This window comes from Osmerus mordax, chromosome 5, assembly GCF_038355195.1.
Source record: "Osmerus mordax isolate fOsmMor3 chromosome 5, fOsmMor3.pri, whole genome shotgun sequence".
Lineage (NCBI taxonomy): Eukaryota > Metazoa > Chordata > Actinopteri > Osmeriformes > Osmeridae > Osmerus > Osmerus mordax.
Window position 1 is genome coordinate 16,244,113 of NC_090054.1, and position 20,842 is coordinate 16,264,954.

A 20,842-nucleotide genomic window follows, 5' to 3' on the forward strand; every position below is an offset into this window, starting at 1 on the left:
AGTCAATGATAATTGATATGGTCATAGCTCATCCATAGTCATTTATTAATCATAGACACATGACAAATAAAATAACCAGCTATATACTGGGATACATGTGCAGCAAACCCACCCAAACTCAATGTCAGTTTCCAAAGAAAAGTAAAAAAGAAAACACAAAATAACTTCCACCCACATCCAGTTATTCCATCTTTGTAGAAAGACTAGACACTGGCTCACCTTCCTGATATGTCATACAAAAGCCTTTCCTGACTAAAAGCATTACCAAGCAATGATGGGGCACAACTGGTTGTTAGCCCATTTCCTTCCTAAACCCAAGGATACTGACCTCAGATCAGTATGACATCTCTACCATGGCAGGACAGCCACCGGTAATCATTGATCCTAAATCAGCAGAATTAAAGGGAACAGTGCCAGGAGGACTAAAATGGATCAACACATAAAAGGACTAAATTAGAATGGGTTTCTACTATCAAATGCAATAGTAGTTAAACATGGTAAAATGCTGAAAAAACAACAACTTTATTCTGCTTTGAACAAAGCGTATTCCAAAAGGTAATGACCAAATTCTCAACAAACCTCATAATGAATATTCTGCTTCCCTACCTGACAGCACCAGAGTTAATGGATGTAGGCCTGAGTACTGGGAATCTCATGGAGCTGATCTTGGCTGTGCCATAGCGGTGGTGGTTTGACTTGGCGTGATGGTTTGTTAGACACCTGAGTGATCAGGCTGTGGCGCACGGACAGCGCTGGTACGACCGGATCCATGCGTTAGTTGCCACCTGGAGACAGCTGTGGCAACCACACACTAGGCAGACGCAAAGGGAGGATCTGAGATCGCAGCGTAGCTGTTGTGGCCAAAATTCAACCAGCCATCACAATACACAGTGTTGTCCTAACGACGCAACAGTACAGTTCAGACTTGCTTTGAGATTTAGATCTTCAGGTTCGCGTCAAAAAAGTTTATTGCTTCGTGATGTGTTTTCATAACACAAACAGCTGAGTCACCAAAAGTCCCTTTTTTTTTTTAAAGGTATAAAAACATTTTGGGGGTCAAGGCAAGGCTCCACTTAGATAACCCCTCTGCCATGGCATGGTTAGTCAAGGGTACTGCGTCTTTAAGAGAGTGCAATCGTAAAACTCAACAATCCTGCTCCCGTCTTACCCACAGACAGAGCAGCTAGTTTGCCAGTCAAACGCCTGTGTTCAGCTCAGTGCCCCGTTTAATAAAGACCTTGAGTAGTTACAACCAGCAACCACAGATCTCCAGTGAAAGGCAAAGGCAGTCATCTTGAGGCAGCAAGAGGCCTTCAGAACCTACATCTTCATTCAGATTAGAGCACATGACTAGAGAAATGTAACGTCTGTAAAGGACAAATGGGCAATTTTATTTTTCTTTAGTCTCAAAAAAAAAAAAACATCAAAATGCTGAGGTACCCTGAGATGACGTCTGGAAAATACACAAGCCTATAGAATGCAAACAATTAAAAATAATTATGTTTTTTTGTTTTTTATCCACCAAATAAGCAGTTTAAAACAGCTCCTCAGAGGGCCCCAACATTTTACCAGTTTAAAAACAGAACAAAAACTAAAACTTGAACACTGATTAAAACAATTTCTTTTCACAAGGCAGATATTCTATTTTGAAGATACATAAATGAGCCTAAAATATTGGAACATCTGTAGCCCAGGGAGTGAACTCAAAAGTGCCATTGTGAAACCCCCAAGAGAGGTTGTGGTATCTTGACATGTTGCATGAGTACAAAGTGAAAAAATTGTTTCAGTTCAACATATTTTGAATGACAGAAGGAACCATTACAGAGCTATTATCCTATGCTTAAACGGCTTCACCTCATCTTGCAATAACAATCCAAAATTCATTCTCAAAGCAGCATGTCACTGTGGCTAGGTCAAATAAAAAACATGTCTTCTGTGGCATGGTGAATCATTCTAGAAATACTGGTTTCCCAGGGTCCTGGCCTGTGATGCTGTGGTTCTTCAAGTCAGTACTATTCCACTACAGCAGACTACACAGCGGTGAGAAGAATGGTTTGCGTCTTGAGGCCAAGATATGAGGTGAGCCGTATGTGTGCGGGTGTGTGTGTGTGTGTGACCTATGTAATCCAAGCTATGAAAACCACAACTCCAAGACTGGTGAATGACACACTTTCACAAGCAGAATCTCCTAGTGGCTCCAGCCTGCCACACTCGCTCACTAACACACATATGAACACACACACACACAGAGAGAAAACACACATGCCGGCTCGCTCAGACGTGTTCCAGCTGGCGGAAGGGGGTCAGAACCCCCGCCCCCCTCCCCCCCCCAGGGCTCCCATGCTGCTCTGGGGCCGGCCTGCTGCTCTCACAGTTTGGCGGCCATGAAGTTGATGTGAGGCTTGGCCAAGGGGAAGAGAGGCAGGCTCCTCTTGAACTCTGTCATGTCCTCCACCAGCTCGGGCTGAGGGACAAGGACAGGGGATTAGAACAGAACATTAGTGTTGGACACAGGACATGTGACGGCTGCTCGTGAGCACGTCCCGCTCCACATCTCCCTTACCTGGGGCAGGGAGGGGGCAGGGGCCAGGTTGACATCATTTTGGGCAGGGAACTCTCCAACCACGGGGCCTGCAGGGAAGGCAAACACATCCAAATGAACATGCCCACAAACTTAAATGGCCCCCACACACACACCCTCAACTCCTGCCCATCGCTGCCTCCCAACTCCATACTCACAGGAGTCCATCTCCCTGGAGAGGACATGGACAGACATCTTGTGCCTCTTTGGAGCCTCGATGGCCAACAGATCCTGCAGGGAGAGGGGGGAGGGAGCACGAGGTCAGAAGAGGACAAGACATTTGGTTTCAAGTGCGAGGTGAAGACATGGGAGATTTTCCCTCCTCTGTAGCCACACTAAAAGAACATCCAGCCTGTTTATCCTGAAGTGGGTGGAAGGGACACACACACAGAGAGAGAGAGACAGAGACAGAGACAGAGACAGAGACAGAGACAGAGACAGAGAGAGAGAGAGAGAGAGGATGCCAGGGTGATGGCTGGACTATTAGGAAGCTGCTGCGCATCGTTCAGCACAGAGCCTGGGAGGCTGCTGTTGGGGGGGAGATAGTGGGATGCCTTTCTCTCCCTGTCCTCTACCCGACCCCTCCTCCCTTATCCCCTGGAAGCAGCCTGTGCTGCAACCTGTCATTACTGGGGCTGATATGCTGAGAGCGTGGCCTGTGTCACAGTCACCTCCACGGCTAAGAATAGAAGCAGGAGGAGGAGACGGACGAAGAGAAGACACAGGGTGTCATGGTTTCGTGTCAGGGAGAGAAAAAAAAAAAACACACGCTCCACCCTGGAGCTCATGTGTGTGTGTGTCTATGACAGTGTGTGTGAGTGGAGGAGACAGCGTGAGTGACATTGTACAGTTTCAATAGAGGGTAGGAAGTGAGTTTCTCCATGGTGACAGTACAGCTCTACTCACCCTGTAGAACTGCATAATGTTCTCTTTAGTCAGTGTCTTCAAATAGGCCACTTCAATGTTGTCTGAAACGCAACACATAACATATCAGGATTAACCATGGGTAGCTTCAAAAATCCCCCTCTCTAGAAAGCAAAACAGGATTTTGACAGACAAAAGGCCAAGTAGATTACTGATAATGATTTTTTAAAAATCTGACATTTTCCTAACTCCTGAAGGAAATCCCCTGATGTAACTAAGATCCTCGCTGTAGCCTGGGAAAAGCCCCATTAGCCGGGCCGTGCCGGTGCCGGGGCCTGGCCGTGCCGGGGCCTGGCCGTGCCGGGGCCTGGCCGGTCCTCCTGGCTGCTGCTCCACAGCTCCATGTCCTTGGTGGAGTCTCCTCATCCTTCCTGACGGTGCGTTACCAATCCCCCCCCCCTCCTCCTTAGCCCTCCCGCATAATGTCTTCTCCCTGTCGTACAGGCCTTTAGGCAGATTACCAGCAAATCAGCCCATTTACAATCTATAATAGCACTCCAGAGAGACAGAGACTCTGGGCAAAGATTATTCTGGGGCCTAATCAATGCTATTAATTTGTGCAGCTCCTCCACAAAAAAACCCTGATTATCTTCCCCCAAGGATTCTCCAAGACTGATAATCCTGCAGAATTCAAATCTGAGAGAAACCTAATAGGGACCCAATCCCTCTCAATAACTATGAAGCAGCCGCCTGAGAAGCTTCAACTGGGTGCTTAGGTCACCAGCGAGGGTGTGTGTGTGTGTGTTTACAAAGCCCTCACCTCTGTCAAAGTTGTACTGCTGCGAGATGATCTCTCCCCAGTACTTGGCGCACTCGGCGGCCAGCTTCTTGGGCTTGTCCAGGCGGCGGATGGCCAGCGCCTGGATGTGCTTCTGGAAGGCCTCGTCGTTCATCTCCTCCACAGACTTCTCCATGGTGCGCAGGAAGGCCTCCACGCGGCTCTCCAGGTAGTGGGGGGCCTTCTCCGACTGGATGATGAAGCGCAGCCCCTGGACCCCGTTGGCCCGGCGTGGCCCACTGAACACTATGTAGCCTGGGGGGGAGAGTACACGTCAGAGGTGACGAGAGGCTCAGGACCAGACTCTAAAAGTTATTATACAACTAAAAACATTAGTGTCTGTAATTATCCAAGATCAGGAGGGTGTGTGTGTGTGGTCTCACCAAGCTGCTCCTTGGTGCGCAGTGTGTTGAAGCAGGGCTCGTTGATGATCTGACAGTACAGCTCCAGCAGCATGTTGTCATGGGTGCTCTGCATGTCTGTCTGGTAGTAGATCTCAATGCCACAGTTGTTGTGCACCTCATTCCTCTGCTGGTACACATACCAACCCCCTGGAAGAGAGAATTGTATTTATTTATTACAGACTACTTGATTGATCCACATCACTGAAGCTGTTGTGGGACAAAAGTCTAAACTCGGCACACTCATGACATCCTCCATCTAACAGGAAGTGGAAATCGAGACTGAAGTACCTTCGATTTTCCAAAACATTCTGGAACAAACAGTGCTCTCCAAGACAGCCGGCGTAACACTACATCAGACTCGGCTCTCGAATTGAAACGACTTCTAAACACGCGCTGCAGGGCCCAGTCTCAGACTAGAACACGAGCACAGAGTTCAGACCGAGGACAGCGGCGACACTCTCCAGACAGCAGTTTCTTAAGCCCCCCTCCATCTTCCACTCGGCGAGTGCCTGTGAGCGGAGGCATCGCAGCCCATCTTCATTCCTCATCTGAGGGGAAGTGGAGCCTGAGAGGCCCCCCTCCCCCCGGGGCGGCGGCGTTTGAGCCCTCAGCGATCAAGCAGACATTGAATCGGAGGAGACGGGAGAGCAACCGCCGAGATGGTTTGCATCGTCTAAAACTAGAGGGGATTCTCCTTAGGAAGGTCAAAATAAAGAACATCAAGCAGAAACTGGAAGACATGAGCGTGGGCAGTACAACGTTTTCTGTGGACCTTCTGTTCAGAACCAACTCTGCTGTGTCATTTGGCTAATTAGTCTGAGGGTCAGGTTGTCCTTCACACTTGCTTCTGTTCCCCGCTTGGCTGGATGGACGAGTGGCAGGCTGATTGCTTGGCTGGTTGGACAAGTGGCAGACTGATTGCTTGGCTGGTTGGACGAGTGCCGGACACAGTGCTTGGATGAGTGACTGACTGCACGACTGGTTGGATGGGAAGCTGACTGACTGGTTGAATGAGTGGCTGACTGACTGCATGGCTGGTTGGACATGGGCTGGAACCTTTCAGTGGGTCCCAGGATGTTTCCAGGTGACCCCGACTGCTCTGCCTTTCCTGGCGCAGATATCGAGTCCCCTACTGTAATCAGCAGGGCAGCACAGATGCATAACGCGTGCGTATGAATATGAATGAGAGAAAGTGTCTGTGCTTCCAACTGACACGGTGCTCGCTAATGACCTCTTTTCCCTCGGTGCATGCGGCACGCTAGACACTGAGGGTGTTACTCAACAACCGGTTATGTAGGTCAGGTAACACTTTCGATCGTGGTGCTTGTAATAACATTAGTTAACGGGTAATACGGACATAGGTGAGTGAGTCTATTAACACATTGTTGATAAGAATCTTATCAGACCATTATTACCTGTGGAAGAAAGTGTTAAACCTGAGGGTTCAACAGTGTGACTATAAGTCACACTGTTGGGTGAGGCCTCTTGATTGGGGTCACCATGGGGCAGACATGACGGGCTTGTGGTAGGGAGTGGGGTTGGGTAAGAGCACTTGACCTACCATCTGGAACCTGCACCTCTCGGTAGCGAATCAGCTGGCTCGGTAGGAGGGGCTTGGTGTGGGCGTGCTCGATGAGCTTGTCCTCGACCATCTGCATCATACCTAGAGCAGACTAGAGGGAGGACAGAGGACAGCTTCATTTGAGGTTTTCAATGTTACAAGGCATTTCCCTTTTTATCCATTTCATTCACCCAGGAGGTTCCCAGAGGACCTCTTGAACAGCCTGGTGTCAACCATGTCGGATAACCGGGACTCGAGTCAATCACACAACTTTATAGTGACTGGATATTCGCATGGTTCTGCATGCCTAGTAACCAGAGCCTCTCTTGTGGGTCTCTATGGTGATGAGGCCCACTGCCCCCCTGATGCTGCATCCAATTCTCTCCCCTGCCGACTGGGACAGTCATCATTAGCAGGGCCTGGCTGGCTGGCTGGCAGCTGGGACCTTTTAGAAAGCGTCACTAGATCTGAGGGACTTATCAGAGGTTGTCAGTGATAAGCTGGCCAGAGAACCGATAAGGGAATTGGAGGAAGCGGGAGGCTTTGGGGCGACAGCACACAACCTGTTAAGCCTGTCGATGGTTTCTGAATAAGTGCTACAGCTGGCGTGCTGTGAGCGCAGAGGGGACACACACCAGCACACCTTACGATACGGCCTCCGTGTCAGAGAGAGGCCTGTGAGGAGCTGATAAAGTACAAAGTTGTCTGCTCAATGAAAACATACAACTTCAAAACAAACCTCCTTGGTGATGTTGCCATGGAGAAGGGTTTCAATATGTAGCCGTGACAATAGCTGAGGAATGAAGGCCTTGAGGCGGGCGAGTGTGACATCTGGAACACAGAACCAGACGAGAGCAATCAATCACGGAGCTTCTCCCAACCTGCAATCAGGGCCGGGCACGATCAAAAGGCACTGCGCACCCATGTGGGCGACGCCACAGAATAGCAGTCCTGTCACGGGCAGAGAAACAATGACTACACAAATCACCTTCAGACACACACTTCAAATGCAATCACACGCGCACATACACACCCTCCAGGCGCAAGTCGGTCAATCTGAATTCACAGAGCGTCTGACCCAGATTCCAGGAGAGGAGAAATGTGAAGGAGCGGCCATGGATGGAGGGAGCAGAGGAGGAGTGGACACAGTAGACACACACACACACACACACACACACACACACACACACACACACACACACAACACCTGCTAGTTAAACCAGGGACAGGAGGGCTGGAGGAATCGAAAAAGGTCAGGCAAAGGGCTCTGGGAGGCCCAAGGACTGGCGGCACAGAGTCATAAGTGGGTAACAATTAGGAGGGACTGCTGTCGAGCTGTACTGGACCCTCGGTGAGAGAGCAAGCCTTGACCTCTGGGCTAATTGAGCCTGGTGTGCACACGGAGAGGCGGGGCGGAGGCAGCCGGCCAGTCGTGCGTTCAGGGAAGAGAACGCCACTGCAGAGAGCAGACTGCAGTGGAGGAAGGGCTGACTGGCTCGGCATTCAGATGAGGAGAGGGGGCAGAGAGGGAAGGAGGATGGTGGAAAGGGAAGAAAGGAGAGAGAGAGGGTGAGACAGAGACGGAATGACGCAGATCTGGGAAAAGTCGGGAAAGAAAGAAAGGGGATGGAAATTGAAATTGAGCTAGAGAGGGAGACAGAGCCAAAGTGGGTGACCGGTGCTCACCATCCAGAGCCTCCTTGAGCTCGTCTTTGGTCCAGGCCACCTCGGTCATCAGCAGGCGGAGGTAGTACATGGCGTGCTGGTGGGGCTGCTCCGCCCTGAAGTTGTTCAGAGACCTCATGTACTGGGGGAGAAGGGAGTGGGACAGACCAACCAATCAGGGCTGCAGCCAAGTTCAACAGTGACATGAATCACAGGAGCTCATCTGCCCTTTGGTCGTGCTTACGGCCTCCTTGATGATGTCAAAGCGCTTCTCGTCGATCTCAAACGTAGCCATCTTCTCGATGATCTTCCGCAGCAGGATGTCCTGCTTGTCGTTGTAGCCCTTCACAGAGAGCTGGGACACGCGGGGGGTTAGAGAGAGAGAGAGAGAGAGAAAGAGACAGGATGAGTACAATGGACGGACACGGTCGCAGGGAGTCGTGAACAGGTTGGTGGGATGCGCGTGTGTGACCGCGAGCACGCCTGTGTGTGTGTTCTAGAGCTGCTCTCGAGGGGGGGGAACTGGGACAGCGCTAAGAGCACTCTGCCCTCCCAGGCTGCCGTGCTTCCTCCTGGGGAAACATCCGTCCCCCCAGCCAGGCGTCACACCCAGCCAGGCGTCACACCCAGCCAGCCACACAGCAGCTCTGGAGCAGCGAGCGTGTCCACCCAGCTCAGAGCACGCTCGGCTGGGGAACACACACTCACACGCTCAGCTGGATGGGCCATCTGGACCGACATCTTTCTCACCTTTACTTAAGTGCTAATGGGGTGAGAATCTAGCCCAGGTTGTCAACCTCGGGCTGCTAAAGGACAAGGTTACAGGTTGCATGACCAAATACGTTGTGTCCTTGGGCAAGGCACTTCACCCTACCTGCCTCGGGGGAATGTCCCTGTACTTACTGTAAGTCGCTCTGGATAAGAGCGTCTGCTAAATGACTAAATGTAAATGTAAATGTAAATAACTTCCTTTGCTAAACCTATAGGGGGGGAGAAAAAAAACGGAAAAAAAAATCTATTCTGAGGAAAAAGCTGGAACACTTCCCTAAAAGACAGGGTCTGCGGCGAATAATGTGTTTATTGATGCAAATAAAAGTAATACGCAAGCACGCTCAAGGATATTCAGAGCAGGGCTCTGCAACATCATCCAAACCTTTTGGCTTTTCATGACTCAGCAGAACCATGGCCCCACTTTTCCCTCCCTCTCACAAAATAATGCTACCCCCCCCTCCCCCTCTGACACGAGTTAACTCGAACCTCCTTCAGCATCATTACCCTTGATGAGCGCCAGCCATCCACGCAAATGCTGACTCAAGTGAATTAGTCTTCCTGCGAGAACATGTCGGCCTACACTAAAAGTGCCTGTGTATCGAATCCACATAAACCGGTTGTATAGAGCAATATCAGTTTTTAACCATGTAGGGACAGACATAAGGACATGGAAAATCCCATTCCGGCTGCAGCGAGTGTATGAAAGACAGCTTGGATGTGTGTGAGGTGTAGAAGCGGGTTAGTAGGCATCCCCACCACAAAACCATAGTTTAGACAGAAAGGTGAAATTGGGAACACAAGCACCTTAACGTGAAAAATACGGTTCACCAAACAAAAACAAAAACTTAAAAAGTTGGCAAACTTTTGAATATGTGGTTCAAACTGAAACTTGCTTTTGGAAAAACAACTCAGCAGAATGCAATCATAAATATGTCAGGAGGATCAGCAGATCCTGGCTTGGTTCCTGATGACTACAGAAGAAGACACTGTTCCCCAGTCTGGCTGACATTGAAACAATGGGAGATGAAAAACGGCTGCCAAAGAGGATTGGTAATAAATAAAATAAAAATAATGCAGGAACATGTTATCTAGAGTTTCTCCTTTGTCTCGTCCTTTCAATTATTTCTGTTTGTATTAGACAGGGAAGAGTTCTGAGTGAATCTGCCAGCAGGGCAAGTCCTTAAAGGCTGGCTCAGGCTGTGAGCATGGCATGAGATGATACCATCGAGATAAGGATTGCATTTCACGCAAGCCAACGGGTGAACAGAAACACAATTCATAATAAACAATTGTGCGAGCGGATTTTGCGAGAAACTCTGCCAAGACCGAGCTGGGAAAAAAGATTAACATTCGAACTGCCTGCCTTGAAGGACTGCCAACGAACACCACTGCAAAACCCACACAGACGCCCATCCACTGACTGACAAGACATGGGGGTGAAGACAACTCCGCATCTTTCCTCAGAGAGAGACAGACAGACCAAGACCCCCCCCCACACACACACACACAGCGTAAAGAAGAGGAGGAGAGGGGGGGGGGGGGGGGGGGGGGGGGAAACAAGCCAGTCCTGCGCACTCTCAAAGCCTCAAGCTGGGCCCTCCCTGGTGCCCCCCTGCACAGTTAGAAAAGAGGGACGGGGTGGGGGTGGAGGCTGTACTTACGAGGATGGCATTCATCCCTGAGGCTATGCCATAGGTCAGCCCTGCCAGGCGGGCTGCATATGTATACTCTTTTAAATCATCCTTCAACAACCTGAGAAACAGGTACGTCATGTTGCAGTGCAGGGGGTCTGCGTATAGGTAGCGACTGACGGGCGGGGAAAGAAGAGAAACAAAAACAAACAAAAAAGGTATGGTTTTTTGGAACAAAAAGATGTGTGGTTGGGGGGGGGGGGGGAGACAAGACAGAGCAGGAAGACTGAGAGTATGGATATGCAGCCTTGCAGCCAGCTTTTTCAGACGGCGACGGCCAATTTTTGCCACTGACGCTACAGCGAGCACCTTCGCTGTACAACACGACATGCCCTTTAAAGAGGTCTGAGGTGTCCACTTATGTTTGATAAGGGGGGCAGAGTTTGGATAAAAAAATTTAAAAACTTGGTTCCTCTGCCTCAGAAGAGACAGCGATTGTGGCGTCGAGCCCCATTACAGATCTGAAGGCACGGGAGGCCAGACAGACATTTCTGGGCCTCAGAGTGTGCGGGTGGTAACGAGCCAAGATGGAAAGGGAGGAGGGAGCGAGAGAGGAAGGAGGGATGAAGAGGAGGACGCAGCCTGCCAGGGCGGAGGGTGGACACGGAGGCCCAGGTTGAGAACGCAGGAAGTGGGATGTCTGGCTGGTGGGGTAGGGGTGGGGGGGGTCGGAAGACGCCGTGTGAAATCAATGGGAATCGGAGGGGGAGGATTCTGAATACTTACATACATCCCATAGATGGTATTTTGGAGGTCATAGTTCAAGCCGGCTAGCTCGGCTGCATATGCATACTCGTTCAGGGAGTCCTTGAGAAGCTCCAGGTACAAGTACGCCATGTTACAATGCAAGGGGTCCACATACGCAAACGGGCTGTAGAGAGAATGGCAATGATGAATCACACATGACATCGACTAAGGCAGCTCCACAATTCGTCCTTGGAACAGAAGCGAGCCGAAGCACTGAAGCTTATATATTGTGCAAAAAGGATTAGCAGCACGAGTGAGGTAATTCAGTTGAGACATCATTTGCAAGAGAGCCAAAAAAAACAAACAAAGCATCATTAAAACCATCTTCATTTTTCCTGAACACCGTCACATGGTAGCGTGAACCTCGAATGTTTACATTGAACAAGGGCTCTTTGGTTTGGCCACCAACCTGAAGAACTCAAAGTTCAGGCAGGCCTTCGGGAGGAAGAACTTGTCATCCTGCTTGAACCACACCTTGCTCATAGCCGTGTCCTGGAAGACAAAAGCAGCGAGTTTCATCAGCAAGAGTCAAGGGCGGACGAGGAACAAGTTTGGTGCGCATACTCACTTTGAAATGAGACACATTAAAACTAGCCTCCCCTCCCTTTGTACACTGCAGGGTGTGTATAATGAAGTGAAACGCTGTCCGCGAACCCCCAGCGCGGTGCCTCGGGAAAATCTGCCCTGTCAGCCATGGTTACAGCTCACTTCTCATGATCAGAGCACCTCATCAACCAACGGCTCTGGCTAAATCTGTTACGTCTCAATCCTGACAAAACTATTAGCATTTTACAATCTGATTGCGTGTTTGGAGCTCTTTATGTGTACTTAGGCTTTCATTAACGTCTGTTGCTGTTTGGCAGGAAGAGATGAGGGGCGCTTTGATATTGCAGGGCTATGGGGGGGGGGGGGGGGAGGAGAGGAGAGAGGGGCCCTGAGAGGGATGCAAGGCAGACAGAGAGACAGATGGAGGGAGAGGTTTACCTTGATGAGGGTGGGGGCGGATGGAGAGTCCTTCTCCAGGGGGTAGATCTCAAAGCTGGTGGGGATGAACTCATTCTTCATGGGCAGCTTGAACTGGCCGTTGAGGTCCGCATTCGCCCATTTCTGCAACACGCAAAATGTTATGGGGCTCGTGCGATGCACCACGGCGTGCCAGCCACTCGGCTGCACGGGGACAAATTCGAACCTCCGCAAAGACTGAGGAACGCACGGCATCAAACACTTATTTCCTAGCAGGCAACTTGAGCAATTGTGTGCGTGTTAACAGCATTGACCTTAAAAAAAATCTCTCACCTTGATGACCTCATCAGAGATGGCCTCCTGTTTGTACTGAGTCCCGTACCACTCCTCGGTCCTGTCGGTCTGTCCCTCAAACGACTTGGACACCACGGCCACCCTGCAGAGAGGAGGACAGATGGGTCAGATTACTAGCCTCTACAAAACCTTCCCTTTTCTCCAAGCCGGGCCAGAACTAACCCTCCCGTCTCTGGTTCTGTTACCACTACAACACAGCACCCTGTACTGAGCAGACAGGATCGGGTTGCTTTCCAGCATCCTTAATGTTAGCGGTCTATTTGTAGGCTGCCGGAGGGCAGGGGAATCGATGCATTGTAACTGTCCAATCGATGAGCAACTCTCCAATCGATGAGCTATGTTTGGAAGTCCTGCACCTTGGCTGTGCAGGGACTGCGATCGATATGGCCTCATTTAGAAGGAGTCATCTTCACACTCCTGCATCAATCATTCGGCCTAGTAGCTGACCGTGGTGGGGCTTCTGTGGTCAGTGACAGGGTGTGGGGTCCGTGGGGAAACAGATTTTTGGTTCAGATAACCAATAGAGGTCATCTCCACTCAGCCCTGGAAGATTCAACTCCTTTTCATGTACAACCCAGCTTTGACCATTTAGGTCACGTCATTGACTGGAAGCGAGGAATTTATTTATACCTACAAAAATGAGGATGCCAAGTTTAGAAAGGAGGGGAGGTAGCCCTTGATGCTGATAGGCAAAAATACAAGTGTATGTTTTCATGTACTGAAGGTCTACCATCTCTAGTATGCATCTTCTTTTAGATCCCGTCAAACATTTTTCCCCTACGTCAAAATATAGTGACATAGTAAAACGTTGACTGAATACGGTTAAATGCCTTACTGGCTTTTTTTCCCGTGCAGGGATTGAAGCAGCAGGTACACCCAGACACACAAAGAGAACCAAACTGTGGAGCATGAACTGATGTGAAATCCCATTACCAAAGCACAATCCACCAACGTCCAACAGTACAGGGGGCCCCCCGGGGCCCAACATACCTATCTTTAGACTAACAAACAGCCTTTTGAAGCCTGAGAGGAAATTGAACCTGTAAAGTTGCCTTGCGTTCACTTGAAGGGAAAATTGAAAAGCGGCTCATTTCAAAACATCCCATACAGACACCAGTTTTATCAAAGGCGCCGACTGAAAAGTTGGATCTTTTATCTCCAAAAGGAGACACCTGGTCAACTCCTGACATAAAAGGAACGAGTGCTCCTCTTGGACTCAGACGTCAATCCCTCGCATGATGAAGGCCATCTGAACAGGTCTTTCTCCGCCGATTCACTTTCTCATGCATATAAAACTGAACTTGCTTTCACGAAGGCTTCCTTTTTGGAAAGTGAAGCTCCAGAGATAAGCGCGTCCTCTGTGGTAGAGGGGGGCAGCTGTGGGGGTTCGGGGAGCGTGTGGCCAGGCCAGGCCGGGCCGGGACACTGCGCTGTGTGGACGCACCTGACTTGCTCTGGCCTCAGCTTGTCCAGGACCATCTGAATGAGGTCTGGTCTGAAGTCCTCCAGCAGGTACTCTGCAGCCAGGATCTCTTCCAGGGGATAGTACTGCAACACACATGGGAAAAGGTCAAGTCAGGTCACACACACACACACACACACACTTACATGAGGTATACAGAATACTGAAACATGTAGTAATACAATAGTTGTCAAGTACTGATGATTGACAGTGCAACAATGGCATGTGAATTGGGAATAACCATAGTATTTTCCAGTCTGGCTCAGCAGTATTTTGATTGTATATACCTAGCATTCATAAGGAGCTCTAAAAGGGCTCACTGGACATCCTGTTATTAGCCCCTGCTTACTGCCATGGTAATCGTTTTGCCCTGAGCAAGAATGCCAGTTTAATTTTGCCCAGGGTATAATCTCCTGCTCTCCTCCACAGTGACTTGGAGCCAAGAGGAGAGACTGGCAGCCCAGGCAGACTGGTGACATCACCTCCCAAACCGAGCCACAGAGCTCCACTGTGCGTTGCCGTGGATACGGCCTTTGGAGGAGGAGGAGGAGGAGAAAGCAACCTACGTGCAGTAAACCTGCCACTTTGGAGGTGTAACCACGGGGACGCTCCTTGTCCTTGAACCTGAAGGCCACGTTGTTCAAGTCCTGCAGAGAAAACCAGTTGACGATGACACGTAAGTAACACTCCAAGGAAAACAGAAGACTTAATGCATTAATGCCACCAAGGTGTAGACGATGGAGGCGCTGGCACTGACCTTGCACTCCTGGAACACCCACTCCTGCGGACCTTCGGTGCGCAGCTTCTGAACGTACTGGAACATGTGGAAGATAATGTCGTCCACGTGCACTAAAAGGAACAAAACACACACACACCTCAGTGCACAGGAACACACACACATACAGACAGACACAGATGAATACTGTAACCTACACAGTCCCTCCTCGGTCAGGTCCACGTTGATTATGAAGAACATGAATCCTCTGGCTCCCTCTTTCTGGCCGCCCACCAGTGTGTTCACCCAGCCTGGGGACAACGACAAAAACACCATTACGACCATTGATCCAAACAATAGTCTTCTGAAATAAGCCTGCATATACCAGTAACCGAAGGACTATTTCCTGAGCCGTGTCTGTAAATCGCCATTCCCTACCTTTCGACTTGAGCTCAGAAAGCAGACTGCCAGGGCCCTCGTGACCAATCAGGTGTCCGAGGTAGTGGCCCGGGTTGGACTTGTAGTACTTCTGCAGGTCAGGGATGGGGAAGGTGACGTACAAATTCCTGATGTCCTTTATGGGCACCACTTTGTAGTATTGCTGTGGAGGAAACGCAGACACGCCAGACGGTTAAAAGTGATACGAGTGTGTTTCCGCTTTCCAAAATGTGAGTCTCCGTGGAGACGGCAGAGGGGACGCACCCGGAGGTGTTCCTCCTGGAAGGGGTGCTCGTGGAACTCAGGGACGGGCACGTTCTTGTTTTCCACCTCCCCAAACAGCTTGACCACCATGGAGGTCAGCTCGTCCAGGGACTCTGGGGGGGACACACGGACCAAGGAGATAGGACATTAAAAACGTGACATTTAAAATGACTCAACACAACATGAGGCCTGACCGAAACACTGCAGTCATGAATTACATTTCCCTTGTTAGAAATACAGTAACAAGGGATGACTCAGAATGAACCACATTACATTCACAGTGGTTTTTCGATCCCGAGTCGGTCTGAATGCAACCCAGGAGGAAAAAGGTCAGTGCTGTTTGCTAACGCACATCAACCAGGCACATTCTAGCATGGAAATGTGAAGGCCAAGAATTATGATGTCGTGCCATCGTAAAGGCGGCCTTCAGGTGCAGTCAGTTTCAACACAGTGTTACAAAACGCCCCTTTCTCAAGTGGTAATTAACACAGTAGCGGCACCCTGCCATATCTAAAGGCCAATTTGATGGCACCGAGTCTGTGGCTTGACAAGCAGGAGAAATTATTTACTTAAACTCCAGCGTAGGAAAAGCATCAGCCTTGTAAAAGTAGAGCTCTTCCTTCCTTTCTAATATGAACTCGGTCTTAGTTTGACGTTAGAGGAGGAACCAGCTAGACTGCTGAGTGCCATGGTGGCTGAGACAGTGCTGCAGGACTGGTCACGCAGCAGATCCCAGCCCTGAGCAGGACTGGTCACGCAGCAGATCCCAGCCCTGGAGTAGAACAAAGGCTTTTGGGACCTTCCCGTCTCGCCCTCTGAACCAGACCGACCCGTCGTCTCAAACACACTGCTGAGCCGATGAGGGCTACCTCTCCCCGAGCACACCCAGTATCCTACCTCTCCCGAGCACACCCAGTATCCTACCTCTCCCCGAGCACACCCAGTATCCTACCTCTTCCCGAGCACACCCAGTATCCTACCTCTCCCCGAGCACACCCAGTATCCTACCTCTCCCCGAGCACACCCAGTATCCTACTTCTCCCCGAGCACACCCAGTATCCTACCTCTCCCCGAGCACACCCAGTATCCTACCTCTCCCCGAGCACACCCAGTATCCTACCTCTCCCCGAGCACACCCAGTATCCTACCTCTCCCCGAGCACACCCAGTATCCTACCTCTCCCCGAGCACACACAGTATCCTACTTCTCCACGAGCACACCCAGTATCCTACCTCTCCCCGAGCACACCCAGTATCCTACCTCTCCCCGAGCACACCCAGTATCCTACCTCTCCCCGAGCACACACAGTATCCTACCTCTCCCGAGCACACACAGTCCCATGAGGTTGGCTGAGTAGTAGGTGGAGTGGAACTTCAGAAGCTCCTGGCGAATGTCTATCCCGTCTTTCGATGGTCTCGTCTCCAGGGTCAACTTGTTACCTAAAATAATGCATTGGAAAAAAGTTATTTTTTACTTATAAAGTAACTATAAGATGGATGCAATACTACGATGCTACAAAACTTAAGATTTTCATAAAAGGACATCTGCCTAATTACTAGCAGGGCCAGGTACAAGGGAGGTGTGCATTTCCATCACAGTTTTCCACATGTGGAGATGAGTTGGCTAACTTTTTCTAAGAAGTGAGAGTTCTTGTGTAGGATGTCATGACCGTGTGTCTGGTCCTTTAATAAGACTGAGCCATTCTGATCCTGTTCTATTTTTAACTCCAGTCACGCTTACATAACTCAATGCTGCCACCAAGTGGCTATTTTGGGGTGGGAGTTTAAAATACCAGACAAAAAAGCGACACAAAAGTCAGCAATTCAATTCTATGAAAGCCATAGGTGTGTGTGTGTGTGTTCCTTCACGTGTGTGGTCTTATTTCGAGTCTTCCTTCCCCTTGGATCTTGCTACATAATACACATTTTGGTTCGAGTTGACGTCTGTTCATGTGCAACAAAATAAAACCCAATGGTGGAAAGGCTGGGCTGTAACCAGTCCCTGGTTGGAAAGCCCCTCGTCATGGAGGACAGCAGTCGGAGGTCTTCACCTGTTCCAAACTTGCTGAAAGGGTGGTCAGGGTTCCCCGTGGCCTTCTCCAGCTGGAACAGCCTCCAGGCATCGTTCATCAGGTTCTTCTCATGCTCAGAGTCCACGGCGTTCACCTCCCTGTCCTTGCAGCTCTCATCAAACAGTGGACAGAGGAAGAACTGGGCAAACCTACAGGTGCATGGAACATGGCATGCACATTAACACACTGGCTAACAAACCTGAACCTATCTGAAATCCTTGTGTGTTTGTGAGTCAAATGAACAGGGGCTGCTAAATAACCTACAAAGTGAAAAACACAAAGGTTGATGGTATTGTACACATCCATCTTAGTTTGTAGGTCAGCTGTAAAAGTTTACAGGTCAATTACACTTTGCTCTTTTCCATGTTATTAGAAGTATAGAATTGCCTTGACTCTATAACATCCACCTTAACATGACTACTCTGCATGTGGACAGCAGCACGTCATCGATGCAAATCGACGCTGTAAAGTAACTATGAAAATGAGGACGGCTTGAATATATTTGTAAAGATAAGAGCCTGGCTGCAGCTCCAGATTACAAAGGGCCCCACAGAGACGGATGGTTTTTCGATCAGATTATACGTGCATCTGTGTCTGGTTTATAGTATTCCTCAGCACTGTGGCTTGCCATTGTGTCCGGATGGTCTTCAGTTCTACAGTGTGGTCTGTGGTTTACAGTTCAACTAAGGAACAATTAGGGAAGTCTGTGAGGCATGAACAGGCGTTATGAGTAAAACAAAAGGGCATCCTTCTCCCAAATGTCTTCACGGCACTGCAAAAACGTCACAAAACTCAGAAGGCCCGACACTGAGGGGGACGCTGTAGAGGTCATTCGGTTCAGACATGCCTCGCACATGTTCTGTTTTCAGTGGTCTGAGCCTAACACTGCAATTGACACATGAGCCCAGCAGCTACCAGTTCCAGAGAACCTGATCCCATACTGTCCCAGAGGTATCAGGTGGTGCTGAGGGGTGGTGGGGGGGGGAAGACAACACTAGTTGTTACACAAGCCACCCAAGGAACAGGTAACTGGAGACATAAAGTAGTGACCTGATGGCTCTCTGGGACTAACACCTGAGCATCACATATTAATCAGTAGTCAACACGTAGGTCGTTCTTCTGTGATGGCTTGAGAGTACAACAGCCAGACAACTAGCATCCTCACACTGGAAAAGTATGTTCTCTATTGCCTTATAGGCAGCAGTCTTGATTATAAGCCATTGTAGGCTCCCTAAACTGATAGCACATGGACACATGATTCATGAGTACTGCCATACAGTACAGCCACAGAGGCACACCTAGTTTAACATTTTAATGCCTGTAAACATAACTAGACCAACCTCATACTTAAGAAATGTCACATACACAATGCATAAATTAGCCTTCCATTTCTCGGTAGCCTCCCCTAATATATAAGCAGTTTGCCTCACCTGTCCAGTGCCCCCTGCAAGTGCTCATGGGACACATCAAAGTAGTAGTTGGTGTGCTCGCCGCTGGTGAAGGCATTGGAGCTGCCTGCATGCTCGCTCAGGAACTGGCTGTACTCATTCTCCTTGGGGTACTTCTCTGTCCCCAGAAACAGCATGTGTTCACAGAAGTGGGCCACGCCGGAGATGTTCGCAGGGTCCGAGAGAGATCCTACGAAAGATGAGACCATCAACAGGTGGCATTTCCTCCAGGATGTACCATTTGAAAGCCCTGCACTCTGTAGACATTTCAGCTTTGTTTTTATTCCAAAAACAGCTATACTTGAGGTAAAGGGAATTGCATGTCCTTCTTGACAGCAGCCATAACACTGGAGAGAAGCCCAATGGTTAGCTCGAAAGAGACTAAATTATTGAAATGATATCAGACTGCAGTAACACAGGCATGTCAGATGTCAGCATGATAAAAGTGAGGCTTAAATATGTTAGGAAAATAAACGTGTTTGTTTGGAACAGTGGGACAGAGGCGAGACAGAGAAAGATATGCAACAACCTGACTGAAAAGCAAAGATGTGATTAATGAGAACAATATAAATTACGTCAATAAGTGGTGTAATACATCACTAAGATATGGAGTACAGAAGGAGTGTCTATAGAGCTTGTGTTGATAGAAATACATTTACATGTAGTCATTTAGCAGACGCTCTTTTCCAGAGCTGTAGAAATAGTAACTGTTTCAATGGGTTGAATACAAGAGTAGTCGGAAGTATAGGTAACCTGGCGTACCTATTTGTACATCCAGAGCTGCTGAAGATTTATCTGTGGTGGGGTCACTGATGAGGACAGCCTTGAGGCCATTGGTGAACTCCAGGCCTCTGTACAACCGCTTGTCCTCTGGGGAGCGGATGATGTCACTCACCACCCTCTTCACGGCCGGGTCGGTCATTCTGAGGGGTAGCGATGACACAAACCTGCACAAGCACACAGTAGTTTACCAAACACTAGCTTAGTAATAAACTTGATAAATGACATCGTTGCAATGATTGGTAAATCGTTAGCTGTACAGCTAGCTAAAACATCTGATACAGCCTGCGGCTGCGAAGACAGCATGTGTCTTACAGTAACGCTGGCTACTTAGTTACGTTCGCGATGCCAGGCTAGCAGGCTCATATTCTCAATCTCGGTTGGGTTCATTGATAGTTAGTAAAAAGCTAGCCAATATTGGTGCTCTGCTACTAGTAATTTGCTTATGGTTGGCTGTTAAGGCCTGTTAGGGGTGAAGTACTCAACAGGTAGAAAACATACTCATGTGCCGCAAATAAAAGCTAACGTAGCTAGCTTAGCTAGCTTAATCGCTTAGTCAGGCGCTAGCTAGCTAGATAATTATTTTAGCAAGCTAACTAAACATGCACATCAACATAGCTAGGTAACCTGAGGTGCTCTCTAAAACATACATCATAATGCAAGTTAAAAGTATATTTGATTTTGGTGTATGTAATTAATAGTAGACTGACAGCACTCACCTAAAATATTGATTGATGTTACAACTATTCCCCGCTATCGAAATGTATCTCACAAACTGGGCCGGTCGGCTAATACATTGCAGCATACTTTGGTTGGACCATGAACAACAGAAAACCTCTCTTTACGGTGGTAGATTTCAACAGACAAAAGCAATCGATGGCAGAGGACAACAAAATGTAACATGAACCACACTCTAATACAATGAATTTCTTGAGAAAAAAAATCTTAATATCTTAATATTTACAAAATACACAATTGTAGATTCATACAAGAGCGGCTTTAATGCTGGTTTATTACATTAGCATCAAATAATTGATTACACACCCTGTTTAAAGTTTACGTCATCAAACATCCTAAAGGAACATTTCACCTAAACGTGAATTCATTTTCTCACAGTATGTGAAGTCTCGTAGCCGCTAGAGGGAGCAAGAGATTTAATTGCAAACCTATCTTAAATGTTTGCCAGGACTGTGGGTTGCGAAACTGTGAAATTCCTCAAAACCAA

General features: G+C 48.9%; 1 protein-coding gene across 2 annotated transcripts; it reads right to left on the minus strand.

The window, feature by feature from the left end:
- Nucleotides 1–21: 21 nt before the first annotated feature.
- ide (insulin-degrading enzyme) lies at nt 22–20,422 on the minus strand. 2 transcript variants are annotated; one of them, XM_067235768.1, is made up of 25 exons: nt 20,337–20,422; nt 19,600–19,784; nt 18,820–19,027; nt 17,369–17,538; nt 16,635–16,757; nt 15,319–15,431; nt 15,055–15,217; nt 14,835–14,927; nt 14,659–14,750; nt 14,468–14,548; nt 13,884–13,987; nt 12,419–12,521; nt 12,107–12,229; nt 11,532–11,614; nt 11,102–11,246; nt 8,158–8,268; nt 7,935–8,055; nt 6,988–7,079; nt 6,249–6,360; nt 4,667–4,834; nt 4,266–4,538; nt 3,488–3,549; nt 2,740–2,812; nt 2,564–2,631; nt 22–2,464 (listed from the first exon to the last, which is right to left on the minus strand). In XM_067235768.1, exons 1-25 carry the CDS (start codon nt 20,420–20,422, stop codon nt 2,369–2,371), a joined length of 3,048 nt encoding a protein of 1,015 aa, XP_067091869.1. In that variant the 3' UTR covers nt 22–2,368. The 2 variants fall into 2 exon arrangements, with proteins under 2 accessions (XP_067091869.1, XP_067091870.1); XM_067235769.1 differs by lacking the exon at nt 11,102–11,246 and adding an exon at nt 10,346–10,490 and having other exon boundaries at nt 20,337–20,413.
- Between the last annotated feature and the right edge of the window lie 420 nt (nt 20,423–20,842).

What these genes read in the sequence shown, in the direction of transcription:
- ide (XM_067235768.1), bottom strand. Translation starts at nt 20,422, where the DNA reads ATGCTGCAATGTATTAGCCGACCGGCCCAGTTTGTGAGATACATTTCG. An exon ending in AGCTCTGGATGTACAAATAG is followed by an intron (nt 19,028 to 19,599) that starts GTACGCCAGGTT and finishes CATCTTTCGTAG; the next exon opens with GATCTCTCTCGGACCCTGCG. An exon ending in ACTGTGTGTGCTCGGGAGAG is followed by an intron (nt 15,432 to 16,634) that starts GTAGGATACTGT and finishes TGTCCCCCCCAG; the next exon opens with AGTCCCTGGACGAGCTGACC.